This window comes from Glycine max, chromosome 13 (assembly GCF_000004515.6).
Source record: "Glycine max cultivar Williams 82 chromosome 13, Glycine_max_v4.0, whole genome shotgun sequence".
Taxonomy (NCBI): domain Eukaryota; kingdom Viridiplantae; phylum Streptophyta; class Magnoliopsida; order Fabales; family Fabaceae; genus Glycine; species Glycine max.
Genome location: NC_038249.2, coordinates 25,349,559 through 25,372,152, shown reverse-complemented (window position 1 = coordinate 25,372,152; position 22,594 = coordinate 25,349,559). Strand labels below are relative to the sequence as shown.

General features: G+C 32.9%; 2 protein-coding genes across 2 annotated transcripts; one reads left to right on the top strand and one right to left on the bottom strand.

Annotated features, from left to right (window-relative positions):
• Window positions 1–3,026: 3,026 nt before the first annotated feature.
• LOC100810777 (serine/threonine-protein kinase SRPK) lies at window positions 3,027–11,610 on the top strand. The gene is made up of 4 exons (XM_014765539.3): window positions 3,027–3,531; window positions 4,304–5,266; window positions 10,671–10,718; window positions 10,810–11,610. The coding sequence occupies exons 1-4, from the start codon at window positions 3,331–3,333 to the stop codon at window positions 11,236–11,238; spliced, it is 1,641 nt and encodes a 546-aa protein (XP_014621025.2). The 5' UTR covers window positions 3,027–3,330; the 3' UTR covers window positions 11,239–11,610.
• Window positions 11,611–14,422: 2,812 nt separating this feature from the next.
• LOC100804918 (sulfite exporter TauE/SafE family protein 4) lies at window positions 14,423–17,832 on the bottom strand. Its single transcript, XM_006594115.4, has 12 exons — window positions 17,598–17,832; window positions 17,162–17,321; window positions 16,761–16,961; window positions 16,579–16,640; window positions 16,397–16,454; window positions 16,174–16,229; window positions 15,979–16,065; window positions 15,840–15,890; window positions 15,498–15,737; window positions 15,296–15,389; window positions 15,009–15,149; window positions 14,423–14,879 (listed from the first exon to the last, which is right to left on the bottom strand). The coding sequence occupies exons 1-12, from the start codon at window positions 17,757–17,759 to the stop codon at window positions 14,797–14,799; spliced, it is 1,395 nt and encodes a 464-aa protein (XP_006594178.1). The 5' UTR covers window positions 17,760–17,832; the 3' UTR covers window positions 14,423–14,796.
• Between the last annotated feature and the right edge of the window lie 4,762 nt (window positions 17,833–22,594).

Below are 22,594 nucleotides of genomic sequence, written 5' to 3'. Positions count from 1 at the left end.
ACACAAAATCTGATATATAACCACACAAATAATTATGGGCTAGTCAAATTGATACTAGCGACACAAAATCAAAAATGATTATCAACCCAAAAAAGTAAAAAACCAATTGATTATTAACTCAAAGGCAAAAACTAATTGATTATGATATAGGGGGATTGAGAGTAGATTGATGCATTAACAAGGTGTGGCTAATTTGATCAAGTGATGGTAGAGTGAAGCTTATTCGAGAACCAATCAATGTCACTAACGAGCAAATCTGACCACGATGGGGTAACGGTGCGAGGTTCTTGAGCACAATAAGAAAAGGAAGAGTTTGTTCAGGAAAGTAAATATTATATCGATCCTTTATAAGGCAAAAATGACCTTAATCAAAGGCAACAAAAAGGTTAAATACCTTAATCATACTTAGAGACAAATTATCAAATTGGTAATATGCTAACGAGACCTAAGGTCCAAAAAAAATTGTATATTTATATTGTTGAGATTTTCAAATAAAAGACAACTATTCATTCAAATTTATTATTCTTATTTATTGCTCAAAGTTAAGATTATATTTAAACGTTGAAGAATCTTTTATAAATATTTCACCTTTCACACAAATATCATACCAAACATTGGAATAGGACAAGTATGAACAAATGATACAATTAAAGAGAAAAGGTAATCTCCACTCTTAAGCAGACACAAATATCATGTCAATTTTCAGTGTAATTGTCACGTTAATAAGAAAGTAAGACACGATAAAAATCACCACTTATAAACTCCTCTAATCTCTATTTTATTGTCAAACAACACAAATATTTATTACTAACATGTTTGTATTGTCGTCTCATTACTTTGGATGCAGATCATTCTGAACTTAATAATAGTTATTTCTATGTCAATTTAACTATTGGAGGTGAATTCTTGTAAATACGTGACCTTTGTACTCTAAACTAAACACATGCTACCGTCTCTATTTCTATTCCCTCCATTCAATTTCTAGCTTATTTTATACTACCAAACACAACAATAAAAGGGTATTAGAATATATTGGTAACATTTGCCTTTTAAATTTCTTTATACTATTTTCTTTCAAATCTGAGTTAGGTATAAACTATCAAGTATACACGGTATTCTGTTTTTATTTTTGCATTTCATAATAGATGATAGGTTAAATTACTTATTTGGTTCTTATTGTTTCATGGTTCTTACCTTTTTAGTCCTTATAGTTTGAAAGTATTTTTTTTAGTCTTTATAATTTATATTTTAATTCTCTTTTAGTTCCTTTAGTTTAAAAATGTTTTTTTAATCTCTATAATGAACTATAAAGATTAAAAAGATCACTTTCAAAAAACTATACGAACTAAAATAGAATTAAAATGTAAATTATAAGGATTAAAAAACTATTTTCAAACTAAAAAAACTAAAAATTATGAAATTATATAAACCAAATGAATAATTTAATCTAGATTATAAAAGGTTCTTTAATTGGTATCTTAGATTTTCAATAATTAATATTTAATATAAGCGTCTTATTTTATTACAATTAATCGTTAAGTACAAGGAAGAATCAATACCCTCACAAAGGTAAGTAAAAAAAAAAAGAAGAGAAAATTTCCTTAGTTATTAAAATTATTACCATTAACATAAACATTGTTTAGAAGTTAATAATTAAAGTGATGGTTGACAAGGTTATCAAACTCGAGAGTTTACATAAACTCGTGAGAATTTTATAGACTCGACTCGTAGACTCAACTCTTAGACTCATAAGAGTCTATTTCATATAAAAATAATAATAAAATATCTATAAATAATATACTAATTAAACATTGCAAATATAATAAAGCAAAATAATAAATCATAAAGTTCAGAATATTTAAATAATCAAGTATAATAATAATACATCACTAGTAGAGTAGATGTTATAATAGTGGTAGATCATTTCTCATCGAGGATTTCATGTTATTAGAGAACAAAAGTTTGATATCATTAAAGGTGGAAATTTTGTATTTGAGAATAACGCACTAAATGAAGATATGTTGAATGCTAAACACAAAATAATAAAAAATGACTTACATTTTAGTCTTATTTTTTTAACTTGTTAACTCGTTAACTCGGTGATAAACTCGAGAGTCTACCGAATTTACTTAGAGTTTACTCAAGAGTCAACTCACACAGGAGAAGTGGACTCGTAAACTCGTAAGAATTAGCGAGTTAACTCGAGAATTTAATTTGATAAGCCTGATGGCCGATAAATAGTTTTACCAAGGATCAATGATTGATTAGATTTGCCGAGGACTATATTTAGGTTCATGATTGAATAGTTGGTATTCATATTTTACTGTTTAAAATAAATAATCAGCTAAGTCATAAATCTCATTAGACCATTAACATCAAATCACTACAAACAAAAGAAAAAAGTGATTAGTTAAATGTCATGCCTTTTCTGGCTGGACCAATTCTAACTAAACTTCTTCTTGGGAAGATATTTTACGCGAGAATATTTTATCAAGTTAATATACTCAATTATACTGGTTAAACTAATTTTATTTAACAATTCTGTCATTTTGGTTTTCAACAGCGTAAGCACTTTTGCATAGCCCAATCACTTTGTACTGCAATTAAACCTCCACAAAAGTATTTTTCTGTTTTCCACGCGAATGATAAGCTGCCATCCCATCATGACATTCTTAAAAACATTGGTGCCATTATCTCTTATATATTTATATACATTATATGAAAAAAAATATTATACTTAAAAATTACCTTAAATTTTTTTAAAGCAATTATAATAAAATAAAAAAATATTAATATTTAATTAGATGATAGCATAATTTTTTTAATAGTTTTAACATATTTTGATTAAATTCTATGAGAAAAAAAGTGATACACCAATAATGTAAAACATCCAATATATAAATAAATCACCATATATTTGAATAAAAGCCAAAACAAAAGCTAATAAATACTTTACATTATACCAATATCAAAATTCAAACAATGCCAATAAATAAAAGCCAAAACAAAAGCTAATAATTTATTTGAATATATCTTTTTATGTTAGAGAGAGGTAGGACACATGAGGAGGTAGTGGGGTGCAATGAAAAAGGGAAGGGAAGGGGGGTGGGATTGGAATGAGTATACTATACATGTTGTTGTGGTGTGGATGAAGAAGACACCTCACTGAATTAAATTAACCAGGGAAAACCCACTCTTGCTCATTTCCCTTCTCTTTCTCTAAAACACCAAACCCCTCTTTTTTTCTTTCTATCAAACACAGTGCGTGCTTTTTTGTTCGTGTTCTTGTTCTTTCGTTCTCCTAATTGTTTCGGTTTATGAGTGAATGAAATGGGGGACAAGCACCAGCAGCACCAGGAAGACAGCAGCGATTTCACCTCCGAGGACGAAGGCACCGAAGATTACCGCCGCGGCGGCTACCACGCCGTCCGAATCGGCGACACCTTCAACGCCGGTCGCTACGTCGTTCAGAGTAAACTCGGTTGGGGCCATTTCTCCACTGTCTGGCTCGCTTGGGACACCAAACATTCTGTCTGTTCCTCTCTCTCTCCCTCCCTCTCTTAAACTTTTTGTTTGGGATCTTTTTTTTTTCTTTCCCTAATACGTTGTTTTAGGTTAACTCATGAAATTCTTTTGTTTTTCTCTTTTTTGAGTTCAGCTTCGTGTTAGTCTGGTTAATTTCCAATCTAGACAGAATACGGGAAATTATTGGCATTTAGCAACGGTTGACACTAAATTAGGAGCAATTTTTTTTCTTCGAATTTTGTTGACTTGCTTTGTTTTTTTTTTTTTTTGATTAATTTGTAATCTAGAGTCAATTCAAGAGATTATTGGCATTTGGCCATGGTTTGACACTAAACTAGGAGCAGTTTTTGTTTTTCTGATTTTGTTGAGTTGTTTTGTTTGTGTTTTAGTCTGCTTAGTTTATAATCTAGAAACAATACAAGAGATTATAGGCATTAACAATGGTTTTGGCACTAAAATAGTAGCAATTTTTGATTTTCGAATTTTGTTGACATGTTTGGTTTTTGTTTTAGTCTGATTAATTTCTAGTCTAGAAACATTACAAGAGATTATTGGCGTTTAGCAACGGTTGACACTAAATTGTAGGAGTGATTTTTTGTTTTTCAAATTTTGTTGATTTGTTTTGTTTTTTTGTTTTGATTGATGTATAATCTAGAAACAATAGAAGAGATTATTGGCATTAGGCGATGGTTTGGCACTAAACTGGGAGCAGTTTTTGATTTTCGAATTTTGTTGACTTGTTTTGTTTTTGTTGTTTTTTGTGTGTGGAGATCTGCAGAGATACGTGGCTTTGAAAGTTCAGAAGAGTGCTCAGCACTACACCGAGGCGGCCATGGATGAGATAAAAATTTTGCAGCAGATTGCGGAGGGAGATCCTGATGATAAGAAATGTGTGGTGAAGCTTTTGGACCATTTCAAGCATTCTGGTCCCAATGGGCAGCATGTTTGCATGGTGTTTGAGTACCTTGGGGACAATCTTTTGACTCTTATTAAGTACTCAGATTATCGAGGGTTGCCTATTGCCATGGTTAAGGAGATTTGCTTTCATATTCTGGTTGGATTGGATTACTTGCACAAGCAGCTTTCTATCATACATACTGACTTGAAGCCCGAAAACATCCTGCTCTTGTCGACAATTGATCCGTCTAAGGATCCTAGGAAGTCTGGTGCACAGCTTATTCTTCCGGATAGTAAAGATAAGATGGCACTGGAGTCAGCAGGGGTGAAAGATATGAAGACGTTGAATGGGGATTTGATTAAGAATCATAAAAAAAAGATTAAGAGAAAAGCTAAGCAAGCAGCCCATGGATGTGTTGAAAAGGAAGCTTCTGAAGGAGTTGAGGGTAATGCTGAAACCTCTGGGGCTGTGGAGTTGTCTCCCAATGCGAGTTCTGCAAGAGAACAGGCTTCTAGTTCGGCAGGAACTAGTCGGTTATCCGATGCTGATGCAACAAAGTTGAAAGAGCAGGGTAACAAAAGAGGAAGCCGCTCTATGAGACAGAAGCTGCTGGCATTGGTTGATCTCAAGTGCAAGTTAGTGGACTTTGGTAATGCCTGCTGGACATATAAACAGTTTACTAATGATATTCAGACAAGACAGTATCGGTGCCCGGAGGTGATCCTTGGGTCAAAATATTCTACGTCTGCAGATCTTTGGTCTTTTGCTTGCATTTGTTTTGAGCTTGCAACTGGAGATGTGTTATTTGATCCTCACAGTGGTGAGAACTTTGATAGGGATGAGGTATGTGTATTTTGTTTACTTCTTTATATGTTCTACCTGATCATTTTTACTCCATGAAGTGAAAATTTTAGGTTCCATGGTCCTTGATTTTTCAAAAAGAGGGTTGGAATTTAATGAAATATATAAATTATAACATATTCAATAATAATTTGAGATTGCCATCCTTACCAGTTATTGGAATCAGCCTATGTTTTTTTCGCTAGCATATCCCCTCTCTGCCCCCCAACAAAACTAAGAAATAAGATTTCTTGTGACGTTTAGACACAAACTTAGGGTGTTTGAAAACTGCAGACTAGATAAAAGATATGCCATATGGTAAGGTACATTTGATGAAGGTTGAATCAGATCTGTGAAAGTCTGGTATTGATCATGAAATGGGCTGCAGGAACAATGTGGCACTATCCAAGTAAATGAAAGGACTATATATATGGACTTTTTGAAGTTCAAACTCATGAAGGTCTTTGAATCCTAACGCAGAAACTACTTAATGTGAATCATACTTCAGAACTGAAGTTAATAAACCTGCAATGAAAAGCTCAAATATCATAGAAACCATAAATAGAACCACTGACTGAAGTAAAACCCCTTCACTGAAAACCCTTTATCTTAAACTATCAGTAAACCAAAGCACCTAATTTTAACCCATAGAATGCTGCAGTTAAAGCCCAAGTCTTGATCAAAACCATATATGGCTCTCAATGAGTGCAACACTTATTACTCTTAATTATTGTGTAACATCCAATATATCATTGATTAAAAAAAGCAAATTATTTATGCTTCATTGTGTGGAACATCCCATATCCTATTCATGAAGTTAGTTTTTCATCTTTCCTTGTTTATATGGTAGTGGCTTTTGAGGGCATGATGTGTATGATTCCAGGCCACATATAACTGGCTATTGGCATCTTTGATCCTGGTGAGCTTTCAGTGGAACATAAACTGACTAGCCCAGTCTTGGAAGATCTTTTTTTCATTTATGTAGCAACAATTTACTTAGATTTTTGTTTTTGTTGTAAACAAAGAATTTTAGAAGAGACTAGAGAGGAGTAAATAAGAGAGGATAAGTTGTGTCTTCTAACATAGAGAAATGGGAAATGAGACAAATTTCTTTACAAAGTTATGCTGCCTTACTAGACAATATAGGTTAGGAATGTAAGCATTGGGAAAAAGAATGGGGTAGCACAGTAAAAGCCCTAGTAATAAGGAGATTAGATTGATGGTTGGTAGGCCAGGTGTTAGAAGTAGAGGGAGACTGAAAAGCTATAGGTGAAACAATTATTAAGTATTTAGAATCAGAAGTCAATAATTTGTTTATAGACATGGGTGCTAACAACTTAATTAAGTGCTTATCATAAGTTGTTTTATAATCAAAGAGGAAAAGGAGTTAACCCATTTCTCATACAAGTTGTTTGTTGTTTTCATAACATACCTTGAAGGGCATACTAAAAAAGCTGAAAAAAACTTGTGGACATATCATTTACCAAAAAAAAAACTTGTGGACATATCATAAGCTATTCTTGTAAGCTCTCCCAAATACTTACACAAGTGTTTGTGTCATAAGATAAGCTCAAATAAGTTTTAAATAAGCTTTTCTAAATGCATTATGACGGAGTATTATAACATCATTTGATCCTTGTAGTCAACCCCATCTAGTGGGAAAACGCTTGGCTGTTGTTATTGTTGAAAAGTTATCTAGTCTTGTTGAATATTAGTTATGGAAAGTAGCAACACATTAGTAAACACGATGGGGTAAACATTGAATAGAAGTTAAATCTAAATTCTGTCAGAGGTACTTCAGCTCTAAAATATCCTTTTAATGAGTTTGGTATACCACTGAACACAAATACACTTGACAAGGAAGAACTAATTTATGTTCCCAGAAATGTTGCCCAAGAACTGAGTGAAATAATGAAATAGAGTAAAATAAAATGCCTTGTTTCAGAGCTGCTTAATAGTACTAAAATTGAAGGTCTTTGTAAGAGCATTTACTGATGTAATTATACAATCAGGTTGCTAGTTTATGGAGTTTTTTATTTTTATTTTTATTATTTTTAATATGTAGGCTGTACTGGAAACTGAGTTTTGATATTTCAGATACATCATTGACTAACACAAATTGGTTATCATAACTTCTAGTCTTGGCATTTGTAAAATCATGACCATCGTGTATTGGATTCCAGCATGCTACGAAAATAACCAATGTTTTACAATTATTGTCTAAATATTTTTAAGTTAAAATATCTAATTTTACAAATGCTTTTTTCTGCCTTGCTTTTGTCCTCCTTGTTCCTTGCAACTCTTCTTTTCCTTAATAATATTATTGTATTTCTATCATTAAAAGGAATATAATATATCTCGGTAGAAGGCCATAAGATTGTAAAATTGTGTGATTTCATGATTTAACTAGCGATCTTGACTACATTGGGTTAGACGATCCAAACCCATCTTTTCTTTTTTATCCCATCAGATTTCTGCTGCTCGTTTTTGTTTTATTATTATCTTTATCTTCTTTGATTACGCCATTTCTATCATGGCTGCTGCTTCTGCTATGGGCTCCACATGAAAAGTGGCTGCCATGCGGAACCCACTCTGCCACTGCCATAGAATGGTGGCCTGTTAAAAACCTGCCACCATAATCCGCCATGGTGATTACATGGCCACTTTTTTAACAGCACTGACTCTGGTTATAGTAAGGTTTTCCTGTAGAATTAGGTGATGAAGTGGTGATAGGTAAAATGAAGTGAATTTTGGTGATCTGCAGCACCTGTGATATCCTATTACTTTATTGATACATTATGGCTCTATAAAAAAAATTGCTACTAGGATGGGTATTAAGAAATAATATTTCTACGAACTGAATTTAAAGTGGATGTGTAGTGACATGGAATGAATAGATGTGTAGGGGATAATCTCAATTAAAGGTGGGGTGACGTAGAAAAATCTAATATAGACTATATGTATAACAGAATGCAATTGAACATGTGGGGAGAGAAATTGAAAATAAAATGGGGGTGGAGATTGGAGAATTATCCAAGTAAAAGTTATTAGGGTGATACATTAACAAGAAAATGAGTACTTTGTAGAACATTATCACTTAAAATAGTAGTTAGTGGCAATAAAGAGTTAATGCCTAGTATTTCATATAATTTCTTAAGCATATTGTTGCTGAACCTAGCATTATGGGTTGAATTGATGTTGCTGAAAGTTACATCCTCTTCAGCTGTGTTAACTTGTACGCCCTTCCATTTTCTTTCCTAAATTCCAAATAAAAGATATTCATTATTGAGAAGCCCTTTGGAAATCCAAATTTCAGAGCTCCCTCTAAAGTGGAGTCATTTGCTTGTAATGTAGCACTAAATAGCATCAAGGCTCATAATTTCTTGCGGGTTCTAGACCTAACAAGATTTTATTTCTTGAATCTTAATGTTAATAGATGTTTAAAGTGTTGTTCAAATTCAAAGACAGCTGTTGATTTAGTTGCATAGGAACTTAGTCCAGCTCCAGCAGGCAATTATAAATGGAGTTGGCCTTTGGTGTGTTTAATGAATTTTGGCTTAGGTTTCCTTGGATAATTTGGAGCCGTTCTTTATTGAGTTTGAATGTTTGGCGGACGCAAGGATGTTAAAGTTTATGACTATTTGTTTTTTTTTTTTATATGCTGTCATGTGATGCCTTTGGCTGGTGTGGAATGATGGGATAGCTTTGAAATCTCTCCTTAGGGAGAAAATGAGAAAGGCATGGTTATTTATCCAGACATTCTTAAAGTGGAAAGAGCTAATCAGAAACATGTTAAGCTGAAGTTCTAAGACAAGATGCCAAAATGTATCTTCCCAATTTTTTGTGAACAGTATAACCATTAATTTCACAATTCAATTTGATTTGCAAGTCACCCTTTGAGAGAGTGAAAATGGTGCATTTTGAAAACCAACCTATGATGGATAGCATTGAGTCATGAACCTTATGATCCACAAGTTTGAAAATCAACCTCAAGATGTGCATTTTGAGTTTTTGACATCCATGCTTGGTAACATAATCTGTCTAAAGCAGGAAATTGTGTGCTTTCTGTTAGTTGACCTCGTGAACTAGCCATTAAGTAAAGTTAAATCCAGGAGGTCACCATTCCTATATAAATGCATTAATGCCCCTCATAGTAGGAGTAACCTCATCACCTATTAATTTTTCATTATGAAATTTCAAAGCATTGAAATAATTCCCTGCAGAAGAGCACAAAAGCAATATACAAAACTCAGCTCCTTTCAAGGAAGAGGGCTTGGCCCAAGCATTATGTGATAATAGCCTGTACGTAGTAAACCACCAACCGCCAATGTCCCCTTCCTATAATATCAAGACAGACTGCAGACTGCAACTGTGACATGGAGATTGCCAATCTTTTTAGATACCCTAGTGGTTGGTTTTAGATGAAGGCAAAATTCTGTCATGAACCAATTATTTTGAAAGCTTAAGCTGTTAGGTGAAGACACATTAATGCTTTTATTTTATATTATTTTCTTTTTTATGTTAAATCTCTAACATACCCAAATGTAAAAGATATTTGTCTCAAAGCATGTAAAATGCATAAACATACTTATCTTGTGCTGAAATTCAACTTTTTAATGAAACACGAAAGAATGAGGATAACATGGATTATTGAACTATAGGCTACATTAATCATAGAGATTTTGATAACATGTCACATACATACTATTCCAAAAACTCAAGTGGTTATTTTAAGACTTATGAATTGTTTTATATTACATCTCTAACATAACATGTCCCACACACAAGAGCTCTTCATACCTGTGGCGTGGACAATGACCAGAAGAACTCTTGTGCTAAAATTCAACATTTTATTGGAAGAATGAGGGTTGCAAGGATTGAACTTTAGATCTCATGGTCACAGGCTGTGAGTACAATGTTGTGAACATACTATTGAAAAAATGTAAGTTGTTAGGTGAAAGACACATGAATGATTTTATATTACATCTCCAACATGTGATATGGGCTTTCATATCACCAGCAAGGAATAGAGCTTAACCTTGCGGGTTGTGGCACCATAGTCCAAAGTAAATCCCACCAACATCCCTTTCCTACAATATCAAGACATACTGAAGTTTGTTCCATTTTAAATTTTGGCCTGCCTAAGTATTATGCAAAATTTCTATTAAAAGAATATATTATTTTAGGCAAATTGATCTGTGTGCCGTTTACATATGGAACTTATTGGATGTGCTTATTTATTCCAAGGTCTACATAATAATATGCTTTGCTTGGGAGTAACTTCATTCTTTTTGTTATGATGGTTTTATTTTCAGTACTGACATTTTGAAATAGTTTACTTGTATTTGCTCTTCAGTTTTGATGTTAATGTCTGATGTATATGTGTTCTGTTTTTAATTTATCTCAGGACCACTTAGCATTAATGATGGAACTTCTTGGAATGATGCCACGTAAGGTAACAATATTGTTCTATCCATTTCTTGGGTCTTAATATTTATGGTTCATTGGTTTGTGATTAACTTGAGTCTGTGGATTATAATTCTCAGATAGCACTTGGTGGCCGTTATTCCCGTGATTTCTTTAATAGATATGGTGACTTAAGGCACATCCGGCGGTTGCGATTCTGGCCCTTGAATAAAGTCCTCGTGGAGAAGTATGACTTCAGTGAGAAAGATGCAAATGATATGACAGACTTTTTGGTTCCCATCCTTGACTTTGTTCCTGAGAAGCGGCCAACAGCTGGTCAGTGCCTTCTCCATCCATGGATGAATGTTGGTCCACGCCTTTTGCAGCCATCTATGCCTTCTAATCACAACCCTGCTGCTGAAACTTCTGCTTCGGATCAGAAGAAAAGGGACAAAGATGAGAGGGAGGCCATGGAGGCAGGAATTGGAAATATTGTTATCAATTCAGATTCAAAACCACTAATGCATTCTCCATCAAAGAAAGTCTTCCAAGGCAGCAGCCTGAAGTAGTTCATCTGGCAGGAGCTCTTTCCCGTGTGACAGTTAGTATGTTCTTAGCGTGCCCCTGTACATTTCCCTCATTCATTGATGTTCTTGGGAATTGTTTTGGGAGCATGTTCGTTTAGCCTTTGGTTGGTTTCCAGAACTGCTGGTTTGGATGGGGTAGGACTTGATTGAAGCCGGGTGCCAGCTAAATCCTTTCAGGTCTTCCACAACTCACTACTAAGAATACCATTATGATATACTCTCTGCCTTGTTTCTCATGCTTACGATAGGTCAAAGATGCCTTTGTCAATTGGTACCATCGACTTGTTTGTGAACAGTGTTCATTATCATGTACTCTTATGCTGAATGATATTATTATAAACATGTTTCAAGTCATTCTTCGATTTTTGGTCTTTGGGTTCTGTGTCCTGTTTCTTCTCTTAGTAATTTCATTTTTAATTTTATAGTAACAAGAATGTTGAAATCAATGGTGGATTTGTTTCTTGTATTTCGTTTCTTTTCCTTTTATATTTGAGCAAATGGAGGGGAAATTAGTCTCGTACCGAGGTTACGGTCTGTCACAGAATCTAGTAATGAAGGAGCACAGAAACTAGGAATGAGGAGTATGAAGTTCTTAAAGTAAATTTTGTTGATGTTATTTGATTGTGCCAGTTAAATCAATTTTCATTGCTTCATGTTTTTACTGATTTGTTTTTCCAGATTATCATTATTAATTTATTAGTATTATTTACTTCGATGCAGTAATTATAAAATCCTAGTTGAGAGACTAATTCTTGATGTAAGTTACTTAAAACTCGTTAGTTGGGTCTGCAAAATATAACATACTCTCTACAATAAAAACCATTTTTCCTTTGCTAAATTCATTGAGAAAAGCTGATGCTAATAATCGGCTAAATAATTGGCCATATATTTTTTGGCTGCAAATATGAAAAAAAGCCAAATCCTTTTTATTTGTGTGCATGCATTTTAATTTGTTTTATGGGAAGTGATTTTTTCTAGACCACGTGTATGGTAGCGTGACTGCATACTCAAGACTCAAGCTTGAGTCTAGGCAAATTAAAACAATCTTATGCTAGTTTATGTATGTGTTTGATGGTAGAGAAGTGATGTTTTAACAATTTTATTATTTAAATATAAAAAATTAAAACCATAACATTACAAGTTCTGTAGTTTATCTTTATTTTCCATCTAATTTCTATCTTTTTCATGTATACATTAAAAAAATACACGTGAAGATTTAAAGACATTTTTTTAGCTGTCCAATATGAGCAAACATTTTTCGTGTTTTAATTTGCCCACGAGAAGCATCTGATTTTCATGCTGAAGTAGTGAAAAACCTCCCTTCCGATACTTATCTTTTAAAAAATGCTAAATGGAAAATAATTCTTGTACACTTTATTTTTTAGGTGTAACAAGAAGAAGGAAGAGATAGAGAGAAAAAGTAAAAGGAGAAAACTTGAAAGATATAATAAATTATGTAACGAAACAAAAAGAGAAAGTAAAATAAAGTAGAAAATGATAAAAATATTCTATAGGTATTGAATATACCATTATTGCTTCAAATACTAATAATTATTAACCAAGTATAGCTAATTGTTGATCTTCAAGGACAAGCTGAGAGAGACTTCTTTTATTTTATTTGTTTCCTCCGAAATTGTTTTCTTAATTAATTAACGTTCCTTATTCTTGAATCAACGTCAGATTAACCATTAACAATTGGCCAGAAGCCACCCTCAAAAACATTCAATTATTGTCTGGGAACAATATGATTTGTTTATGCCTCTCTGTTTCTTTCTAAATTTAAACAACATTAATATTATTCAATGGAGCCAATGATGGTTGCTGGGGTTTGGAATTGCATCTTATCAGTTACTAAGAGGAAGTAGATTATATATACGTATCAGAATCCTTCGAGTGATCTTTTGACAAGGGACACATTAACTATAAAAGATATTTTTTATAAATATATGGCTATAAGTAAAATTCTTTTTTTTTTATGCAAATTAAAAAAATCGATATCTAACTGATTGGATCTAGCTCAATAATTGAATAAGGTGCATGGATTATTAAAAAAATTTGACATTTCTTAAATAATAAATTGTGTTGTTTAAATGAGGCTGAACCACTACAATTAAGTTCCAAAGCATTTGATCAGATCTCATTGAGAAGAGAAATCGAGACAATTAAAATTTTAAAATGTTTTAGCAATAAAGTAATTCTTTAGTTGACAAAAAGAACATCAGTTTTATATTAGTGAATCTAGAGAACTTCCTCTTTAATACCTTATAGTAAAAAATTCATGTAAAATGACAAAGTTAAATGTTATAGTATTGTAGCAAAAAAGATAGGCTGAATGAGATACTATTGATCCGGCAACGTGGCCACATTGATGATGACCACTCTGTACGTAGAACACGACAAGAATCCAACGATGCATACCGTACCTCAATTTCCACACTGAAAACGAATTCTGTATACAAAAATTTCGGTTCATTCAATTTGTTGAAAGAATCCAAACACACATTAGAACAGCGACATTTATTTATTTATTTAATTTCATACTTCACTTTTGACTGAAGACCGTAACGCTGGAAGGATATGCATATAGCATGATATGAATGATGAACCCCTAAAAATTTCGTCCACCGTAACCCTGGAAGGATATATAAGTTTGAATATTTTTGTAACTTTATAGCAATGTGTTAAAGAAAATGTAATGTTGTTAGTTAAATTAGTCAATTTAGTGTCGATTACAATATCCAACAACTCAATTTAGTGTCGGTTACAATATCCAACAATTTTTCTTCATGGATCAAAGATGATCATATGTGTGATCGTGATTCATCCAATAAAATTTTACACACTAAAATAATTAATTATAATTTTTTTTATTAAATAGATCGTTGTTGCATATCATATAAATACAGAAGAACCTTGGATCATTTTGCCAATTCCATGAGTTATATGGTATTATTATGGATGAATTATTGCACATGTTTATTGTATGGATATAATTTATATATTAATATTCGTCTTAGTTCATTCCAAGGTCTAACAAGTCTTAAGGCATATTGAATATTATAATAATCTTTTTAGATCTCAGCTTCTTGAGCTCCACTCATTTTATATGAGAATATCTGAACTTTTTGGGGGCAGAGGTATCTTGATCTTTTTGAACATCCAAACATATAAAACAACTGATATCATTTCCATTATTCTTTTTCTCTGACACAAATTCAATACATCTGAAACCACTCTAAGATGTGTTAGCGAGGAGCTAACACTCATCCACAATTTTATTAAACCACTATAAGATATGTTGTGTTAGCGAGGAGCTAACACAGCAACACTCATTTACAAATTTATTCTCACTGATAGTAAGGCAAGAAGATAGCCTTATAATTTGACACTGATCTTCCCTGCTGGTCAACTAGGCATTGACCAACATTTGTTAGTGTCATTGTCCTACACACTTAATTTTACAAGCTTTTTTTCACACCAACTTTGGATTTTTCTTTTTGTTTACTATGCCCAATGCAGTGCACTCTAGAATAAAATATATCACTGACTGGAACAGAAGCCTAAGAATCCCATGAACTCATGGTTGTTTATCATTTGAATGCTGTTCTCAATGCCAACGACACCTGAAAAAAAAATGTTACAATTAGACACTTCAATGCAAAATGTGTTACATACTTACATTAATATATAGTTAGTACTTAAGCAGAAAACTAATATAGATCAATAGATGAGGTCGGTTTAGTTTTCTTTACCCATGGTGAGGGCGCTAGCAAAAATGACACCTGAGAGGATGAATACAATGATTGATGCCCTCCCAAGACATGTAATCAATCTTCTTACAAAGAACTGTCCCCAGAACCCAGCCAAAACAGACACTGAGGTGAGGTATAATGCTGCAAAGAAATACAATGAAGTATGCTAGAGTTATTATGCTTATATTTATAAATAAGATCACATCAAAATCAAGAGACTCTAGATTGATAGTATTAATGGCCTAGCAAATTGAAGAAAATAACTACCAAGAGTTTATATAAATTACCATAAGGAATGGGGAACCTCTTGAGAAGGTAGAATTCAACCACTGACAAAGATGATGAAAACATCATCACAAATGTTGCTGTAGCACTAGCAACCTACAAGATTATGATCAAATATTCTTTTAAAGTTAAGTTTCTAGAATTATGCTCCTAATTTAACTAGTGTTAGCTCAATTGAGAGAGCATATATACTATATACTTTACCTGAGGAATGACACCAATCTCTAGAAGAAGAGGTCCTAAAACAAACCCACCTCCAGAACCAAGTAGGCCTCCAACAATTCCCCCTACAATGCCACACAATGCACAAAATGCAAGGTTAATAGCAGTCCATTCTATAGAAGCCTCACAGATGCATTCTGAGTTCCCTGTGTTCATCCTCCTTTTATGCTCCTTGTACAACTTCACTGCTTCATAGCCAAACACCAAAAGTGCAATTGGAAGCTGAAACAGAAAGAGAACAAGTGCAAAGCAAATTAGTCCAACTCCACTGCATAATAAGTTCAGTAACAAGTTGAGGTTATGTAATTGGTCTTATCATCTAACCTGCAAGCCAAAAAGCACCCAATACCATGCACTGCATGCCTCTACATCATTCTGCAGACCATAAACAAATGTTACGTACATTATCACAACCGAATAGTCTTGTGAGTGACAGAGAGAAGAAAGGGGTGAGGGAACTTGCCTTGATGACTTGAACTAGTAGGAAACCAACCCACACCACTATCAGTACCAGAATCCTTTTCCACCTAAGGTTGAGACATAAAATTTCCTGAATAGTTTTCAGGTGAGAAAAAGGTTGACTAAGCAAAATTTACACACTCATTTCAAATAGAGCAAAATGACTAATTTGTCAAATGTATAAGAGAAATTTACATACCATAGTTGATTTCTTTTCTTTAGGAATCAACGGTTCATATTTTGTGTCGATTCTAACTGCAAATTTCAGAAAACAAAGTCATTATTAACATTCAATACGCAGTCAAAGAAACAATCATATGCTTAAAACATCGAAATCCTTCATGAATAGAAAATTTTCTACACTATTCAATTTTTTTTTTCTTTAGTATGATGCAGAGATACTATTGTGAAAGTGTACATGCCTGTCTTATCTTCACCCTGAGAATCAACCAAAGTCGCTCGCTGCATGGTCTTTTCTCTCTGCAAAATAGCAAACAAAGATTAAAGACAAAAAGTTTATAAGTGACTTTTCCCAAAAAGTAAAAACTTGTGTTGGTTGCTTAAAAGAATTAATGTTGACAGTCTCAAATCATGAATTTTCGACCTTGAAAATGGTCTCTTCCCTCCACATCTCGATTCCTTTGAAGAAAGACCTTGAAGAAGTCCCTGCACAAAAATTAAAAACAAATTATTTCTTTTTCAAATAATGAAACAACACTTTTCTATGACTGTGGCCCAAAAATTGATTTATTCAAAATTGCAAGTAATTTTTTTTACTACACATACCTATGAAGAGAATGATGATGAGAACAGTGATAAGCCAGTAGGGGAAGACAACACTGAGAGCAACACCGACAGTGATTCCAAGCATGAGCATAGGCTGAAACAGAAGAGCCAGATCATAGTCTAATATGGGCACCTCTTTTGTTGGATGTGGCACTCTCACATTATACCAAACCGATGATGTTGATGCCCCCATTATCATACCTGGACAACAAACAAGTCAATAACACCAAAACCAAACTTTTTTCACAACTCAAAACACCAACCACAACCAACAATTATATATGAGCAGTGCTACACACACAAAAAAAAAAGACACATATGTGAGCACAGATTTCAACCAATTTTTGAGGAACCACAATCAAGAAATTAACACCATAGGCATAAGAAAAAGTGTTAATTACATTTAGAAAGAGCAGCAGCAGACTTAGTATCAAAGCCAAGAATCAGATTGAGCATGGGAACGAAAATGCCTCCCCCTCCAACCCCACCAACGGTTCCACATGCTGAACCAAGAAACCCAATAACCGTTGCCAACAAAAGTCTCCAACTTGGCTCCAAGTCCTGCACACAACACAACCATGCATTAACCCTTTTTTTTGTGTTACCCCGAATATTCTCACCATGAGTCAAAGACTAATCTCTCGACTAGCTAATGAGATTCATTTAAGAAATTATCTTCTCCTTACAAATATTTTTTCACACACAGATTTCGAAGATTGAACTGATCACATACTTAAAAGACATGATTATCTGTTAACTATACCATGCCATGTTGGTATGCATTAACCTTTTTTGTTCACGATAACACCTGAAAAATGGTTGAGAAAAAGTACTTACGGGCCAAACTTTAAGAGTTTCAGACACACGAGAGGCTAACAAAGTAACTGCCTTGTTATCATCATCATGGATGTGGTTGGTGATAAAAAGCGCAGACAGAACAGCACAAGAGAAAGCAGATAGGACATAAGCGATGAAGCCTCTTGAAGACAACATTGGCATGGCGAAGAACAAAAGCAACAGCTGCAACAACAACAATGATCAATATAAGAAGAAGTTGTCTTATGTTTATATGGTTTTGTTGTGTTCCACATAGTGCATTTATTAAATTGTATAACTGCTACTTCTTTAGTCACGTGGCACCGTCTCACTGGACGGTGGTTCATGAATATCACTTTTGTGTCACGCTTGATTGATTGACTATTATATATTTATTTTTTCCTTTTGTTTTCTTCCCTATTGCATCAAGATTAATATAGACAAGAATATTCTATAAAAGTATGAGGAATCCTTGTTCGTCTAAGCAATCAACATGAGGCCGAGGATTGGTGACCTTACTTCTTGAGTGGAGAGAAAATCCACTAAAATTGAACATGGTGACTTGATACTTTTGTACGTTAAATGATTAATGAGGATAAATAATTGGACTAAAACGTTCACGGTGAAATTTAAATGTTCTTTATAAGCATTTATTTTAAATCAATAAACTTCAAAGTCAACCAGAAATCTTTAAATGCAGAAAAAATATAAAAAAAATTAAAAAATACAAAATAAACGATAATATATAGTACCTTTTCTTATATATAAGAAATAAATATATCATTCGTTAAAATTAATAAAAGTGATTAAATTTGTTAGTTTTAATTAATAGTGTATTATTTGGATTTGACAAGTATCCCTATTTATTGGCCGATCGAGTAACCTACTTAGTATCTAGAGAATGTGAGAGAGCTAATTAAGATAAGAACAAAACTCTTTTTTATAAAAAAAGATAAAGATATTCTCTAATATAAAAAATTATTTATCATAAGAGGAAAGATAAGATCACATTGATAGAAAAAAAATCAAACATTTCCCTAATTATACTATCTAACGCGAGAAATTGAGATCATATAAGGGTTATCAAGGTTTAGGTAAATCAATTTTAATCCAACCTTGATACTTGCTTTTCTTACATCTACTTGTTAACTTAAGCGTTAGAGTGTATTTTTAGGTACATTCACCGACTCCGTGAAGAACATCAATGTGAAAAGATTATGTCAAGTATGATAAGAACATTTAACATTGACTATGAGAGTATGAGACCGAAAGAAAACTTTAAGTAATGGTTATTTTTTTGAAAGATAATTTTTTCAACCAACAATTATATCTTATTTTGCTAATAGCCCAATAAATACGCCTAATTTCATGAGAAATTGATGTATATCATTAATAGATCTCACTATTAATTAAGAGTGAAAAATTAGTAATTAACATGCTTGAAAGTAGTCCCATGTTTCTTAAAATTTAAAAATATTATATTAATGTATATAGAAATTTTTTTATTTTCAAATATATTTATAAACTATTTTTAAAAAATAATGAAAATAAAATTTTGATGTATATTTAAAAATGACAATTCTAATGAAATTAACATTCTCTTTAAGGATTAAAATTTAATTTAAAGAACATGCATATATATGCAAAGAGAAAAAAAGTTATACATTAATAGTGTAAAAAATTCTATACCGTTATTTAATCACAACTTATGATGAATGATAAATTTATTGATTTTTATGATAATTATTTCAACAGTCATCCTTAAACTAATATTATTTGTAACTTCTTATGCTATACTCATGGTAAAAGAAAAACAGAACATTACTAAAACCAATTACTAATTAAGCTTTTAGGATTTTTAGCTTTGTGTGAAAAAAAAAACTTTAACTTAAGTTACATGCCAAGATCACAAAAAATAAAAATTGATGTTCTCTAATTTTATTTTATTTCTTTTGATTTTCTTATGCCGGTTAATATTTTTTTCCACATATTTCTGTTTCTTTTTTTGTCTTTATTTTTATTATGCGAGAGAGACATTAAAGAATAAGGCTTTGTTCAATTATTTATAATATAATTTGATATTAGTATGAGAGTAATTATTCAAAACTCATTAATTACAAATTTGATTATTAGTTGTCAAGAATGAAGAGTGGTTAATTCTATTTCCTCTTCCATAATTTTAATTAGAACTGTGTCTATACTTTTAATCTACACATTAAAGTGATAATGGATTTAGGCTGCTCTGTCAACTCATATTTATAACATGCTTTATACGTTCCATTTTTCTTTTTAGTCTTAATTTATACATTCCTCTAATTATATAATAATCATATTATTTAAAATTAATTACAATATAAATACTTATTTTATAGAATTAGCTGACTAATTAAGTTAACGCATTTATCTTTATAATACGTTTCCTTTATACTAATACTAGTTAGTTGCTCGTGTATATGCACGGGTTGCTCCACTTTACTCCGATTTTTTATTTTATTTTATTTGTTTTAGTTATTGGTCTATTTGGTCACTTCAAATTCCAAGTATCATCATCCTTCAATCTTTGAGTTGGGGATTACTTAGTCCAAGAAACCAATAGGGATAATGTTATTGTCGGCTTGTCACTCTCGATTTAGTTGAGGTTCATTTAGTCTAGGTTACCAATTAATCTACATGAATTTAACATTCTCGACTAGTCGGTCTCGATCTAGATAGAGTTCATTTAGTCCAAGAAGCCAATTGGTTTACTTGAATCTAATATTCTTGACTAGTCAGTCTCAATCTAGTCGAAATTGGCTTAATCTAAGAAACCAAATTGGTCTACTTGGATTTAATTTTCTCAACTAATCAATATCAATCTAGTTGGAGTTAACTTAGTCCAAGGAGTCGATTGGTCTACTTGAACCTATTATTCTCAGCTAGTCGATGTCGATCTAGTCTTAGTCCAAGAAGCCGGTGGGTCTACTTGGATCTAATATTCTTGACTAGTTGGTCTTGATCTAGTCAGAGTTGACTTAGTCCAAAAAGCCGATTTGTATATTGGGATCTAATTTTCTCGACTAGTTAGTCTCAACCTAGTTGGATACTTAGTCCAAGAAGTTGATTGGTCTAGTTGAATTTATTATTCTCTTCTAGTTAGTCTTGATCTAGCCGGAGTTTACTTAGTCCAAGAAGCCGATTGGTCTACTTGAATCTTATATTCTCGATTAGTCGGTCTCGATCTAGTCGGAGTTAACTTAGTTCAAGAGATCGATTGGTCTACTTGGATTTAATTTTCTTGACTTGTCGGTCTCAATCTAGTATTAGTCCAAGAAGCTGATGGGTCTAATTGGATTAAATATTCTCGACTAGTTAGTCTCGATCTAGTCAAGGTTATTTTAGTTTAAGAAGTCGATTGGTCTAGTTGGATCTATTATTCTTGACTACTCAGTCTTGATCTAGTTGGAGTTTACTTAGTGCAAGAAGCCAATTGGTCTATTTGCATATAATATTCTCAATAAGCCAGTCTCAATCTAGTCAAAGTTGATTTAGTCCAAGAAGTCGACGGGTCTACTTGGATCTAATATTCCCGACTAGTTGATCTTGATTCTAGTTTAAGTTGTCTTAGTCAAAGAAGTCGATTGATCTACTCAGATCTAACATTCTTGACTAGTCGGTATTGATCTAGTCAGGGTTCGTTTAGTCCAAGAAACTAATTGGTCTATTTGGATTTAATATACTCGACTAGTCAGTCCCAATCTACTCATAGTTTACTTTGTCCAAGAAGTCGATTGATCTACTTGAATCTTATATTCTTGACTAGTTGAATTTGACTTAGTACAAGAAGTCGATAGGTCTAATTGGATCTAATTTTCTCGACCAATTGATCTCCATCTAGTCAAAGTTGACTTAGTCCTATTATTCTCAACTAATTGGTCTTAATCTAGTCGAAGTTTACTTAGTCTAAGAAGCTAATTGGTCTACTTGAATCTCTTATTCTCAACTAGTCGGTCTCGATCTAGTTGGAGTTAACTTAGTCCAAGAAGTCGATTGGTATACTGGGATCTAATGTACTCGACTAGTCGGTCTTGATCTAGTTGGAGTTTACTTAGTCCAAGAAGTTGCATAGTCTACTTGGATATATTATTCTTGACTAGTGGTCTTAATCTAGTCGGAGTTTACTTAGTCCTAGAAGCCAATTGGTGTACTTGAATCTTATATTCTTGACTAGTTGGAGTTGAATTTGTCCAATAAATTGGTTGGTCTACTTGGATTTATTATTCTTGACTAGGTGATCTCAATCTAGTCTTTGTCCAAGAAGCAGATAGGTCTAATTGGATTTGATATTCTTGACTAGTTAGTCTTGATCTAGTCAAAGTTGTCTTAATCCAAGAAACCAATTTGTCTACTTTGATCTATTATTCTTGACTAGTCGATCTTAATCTAGTCGAATTTTAGTTAGTTCAAGGAGCCGATTGGTCTACTTAGATCTATTGTTCTTGACTACTTGGTCTCAATCTAGTTGGAGTTTATGTAACGCAAGAAGCCGATTGGTGTACTTGGATCCAATACTCTTGACTAGTTAGTCTTGATCTAGTCAAGGTTCATTTAGTCCAAGGAGTCGATTGACCTACTTGGTTCTAATATTCTCGACTAGCCGGCATCAATCTAGCTAGAGTTTATTTAGTCCAAGAAGTTAATTGATTTACTCGGATCTAACATTCTCGACTAGTCGGCATCGATTTAGTCAAGGTTCATTTAGTCCAAAAAAATCGATTGATCTACTTGAATCTAATGTTTTCAACTCGTCAATTTTGATCTAGTCAGAATTTATTTAATCCTAAGAGATCGATTGGCATACAACCTACTCGAATCATTTATTATAACACATTTAGCATCGCATCGGAGAATTTTGGATGGCTGCACTACTACAAAAAGATGATTCTACATCGGTTATATGACTCTTTTAAAGACGGTTTTGAACCGCCTTTGTAGCGAACGACATTGAAAATCAAAACTTTCTACAACAGGTCTTAAATAAC

Excerpts from the sequence above, each read along its gene's own strand:
- LOC100804918 (XM_006594115.4), bottom strand. The coding sequence starts at position 17,759 with ATGCCAATGTTGTCTTCAAGAGGCTTCATCGCTTATGTCCTATCTGCT. Across the intron at positions 16,641-16,760 it reads CATCATCATTCTCTTCATAG|GGACTTCTTCAAGGTCTTTC; the intron begins GTATGTGTAGTA and ends ATTTTTGTGCAG. Across the intron at positions 15,150-15,295 it reads GAGGTTCCCCATTCCTTATG|CATTATACCTCACCTCAGTG; the intron begins GTAATTTATATA and ends ATTTCTTTGCAG.
- LOC100810777 (XM_014765539.3), top strand. The coding sequence starts at position 3,331 with ATGGGGGACAAGCACCAGCAGCACCAGGAAGACAGCAGCGATTTCACC. Across the intron at positions 3,532-4,303 it reads CTTGGGACACCAAACATTCT|AGATACGTGGCTTTGAAAGT; the intron begins GTCTGTTCCTCT and ends GGAGATCTGCAG. Across the intron at positions 10,719-10,809 it reads TTGGAATGATGCCACGTAAG|ATAGCACTTGGTGGCCGTTA; the intron begins GTAACAATATTG and ends TATAATTCTCAG.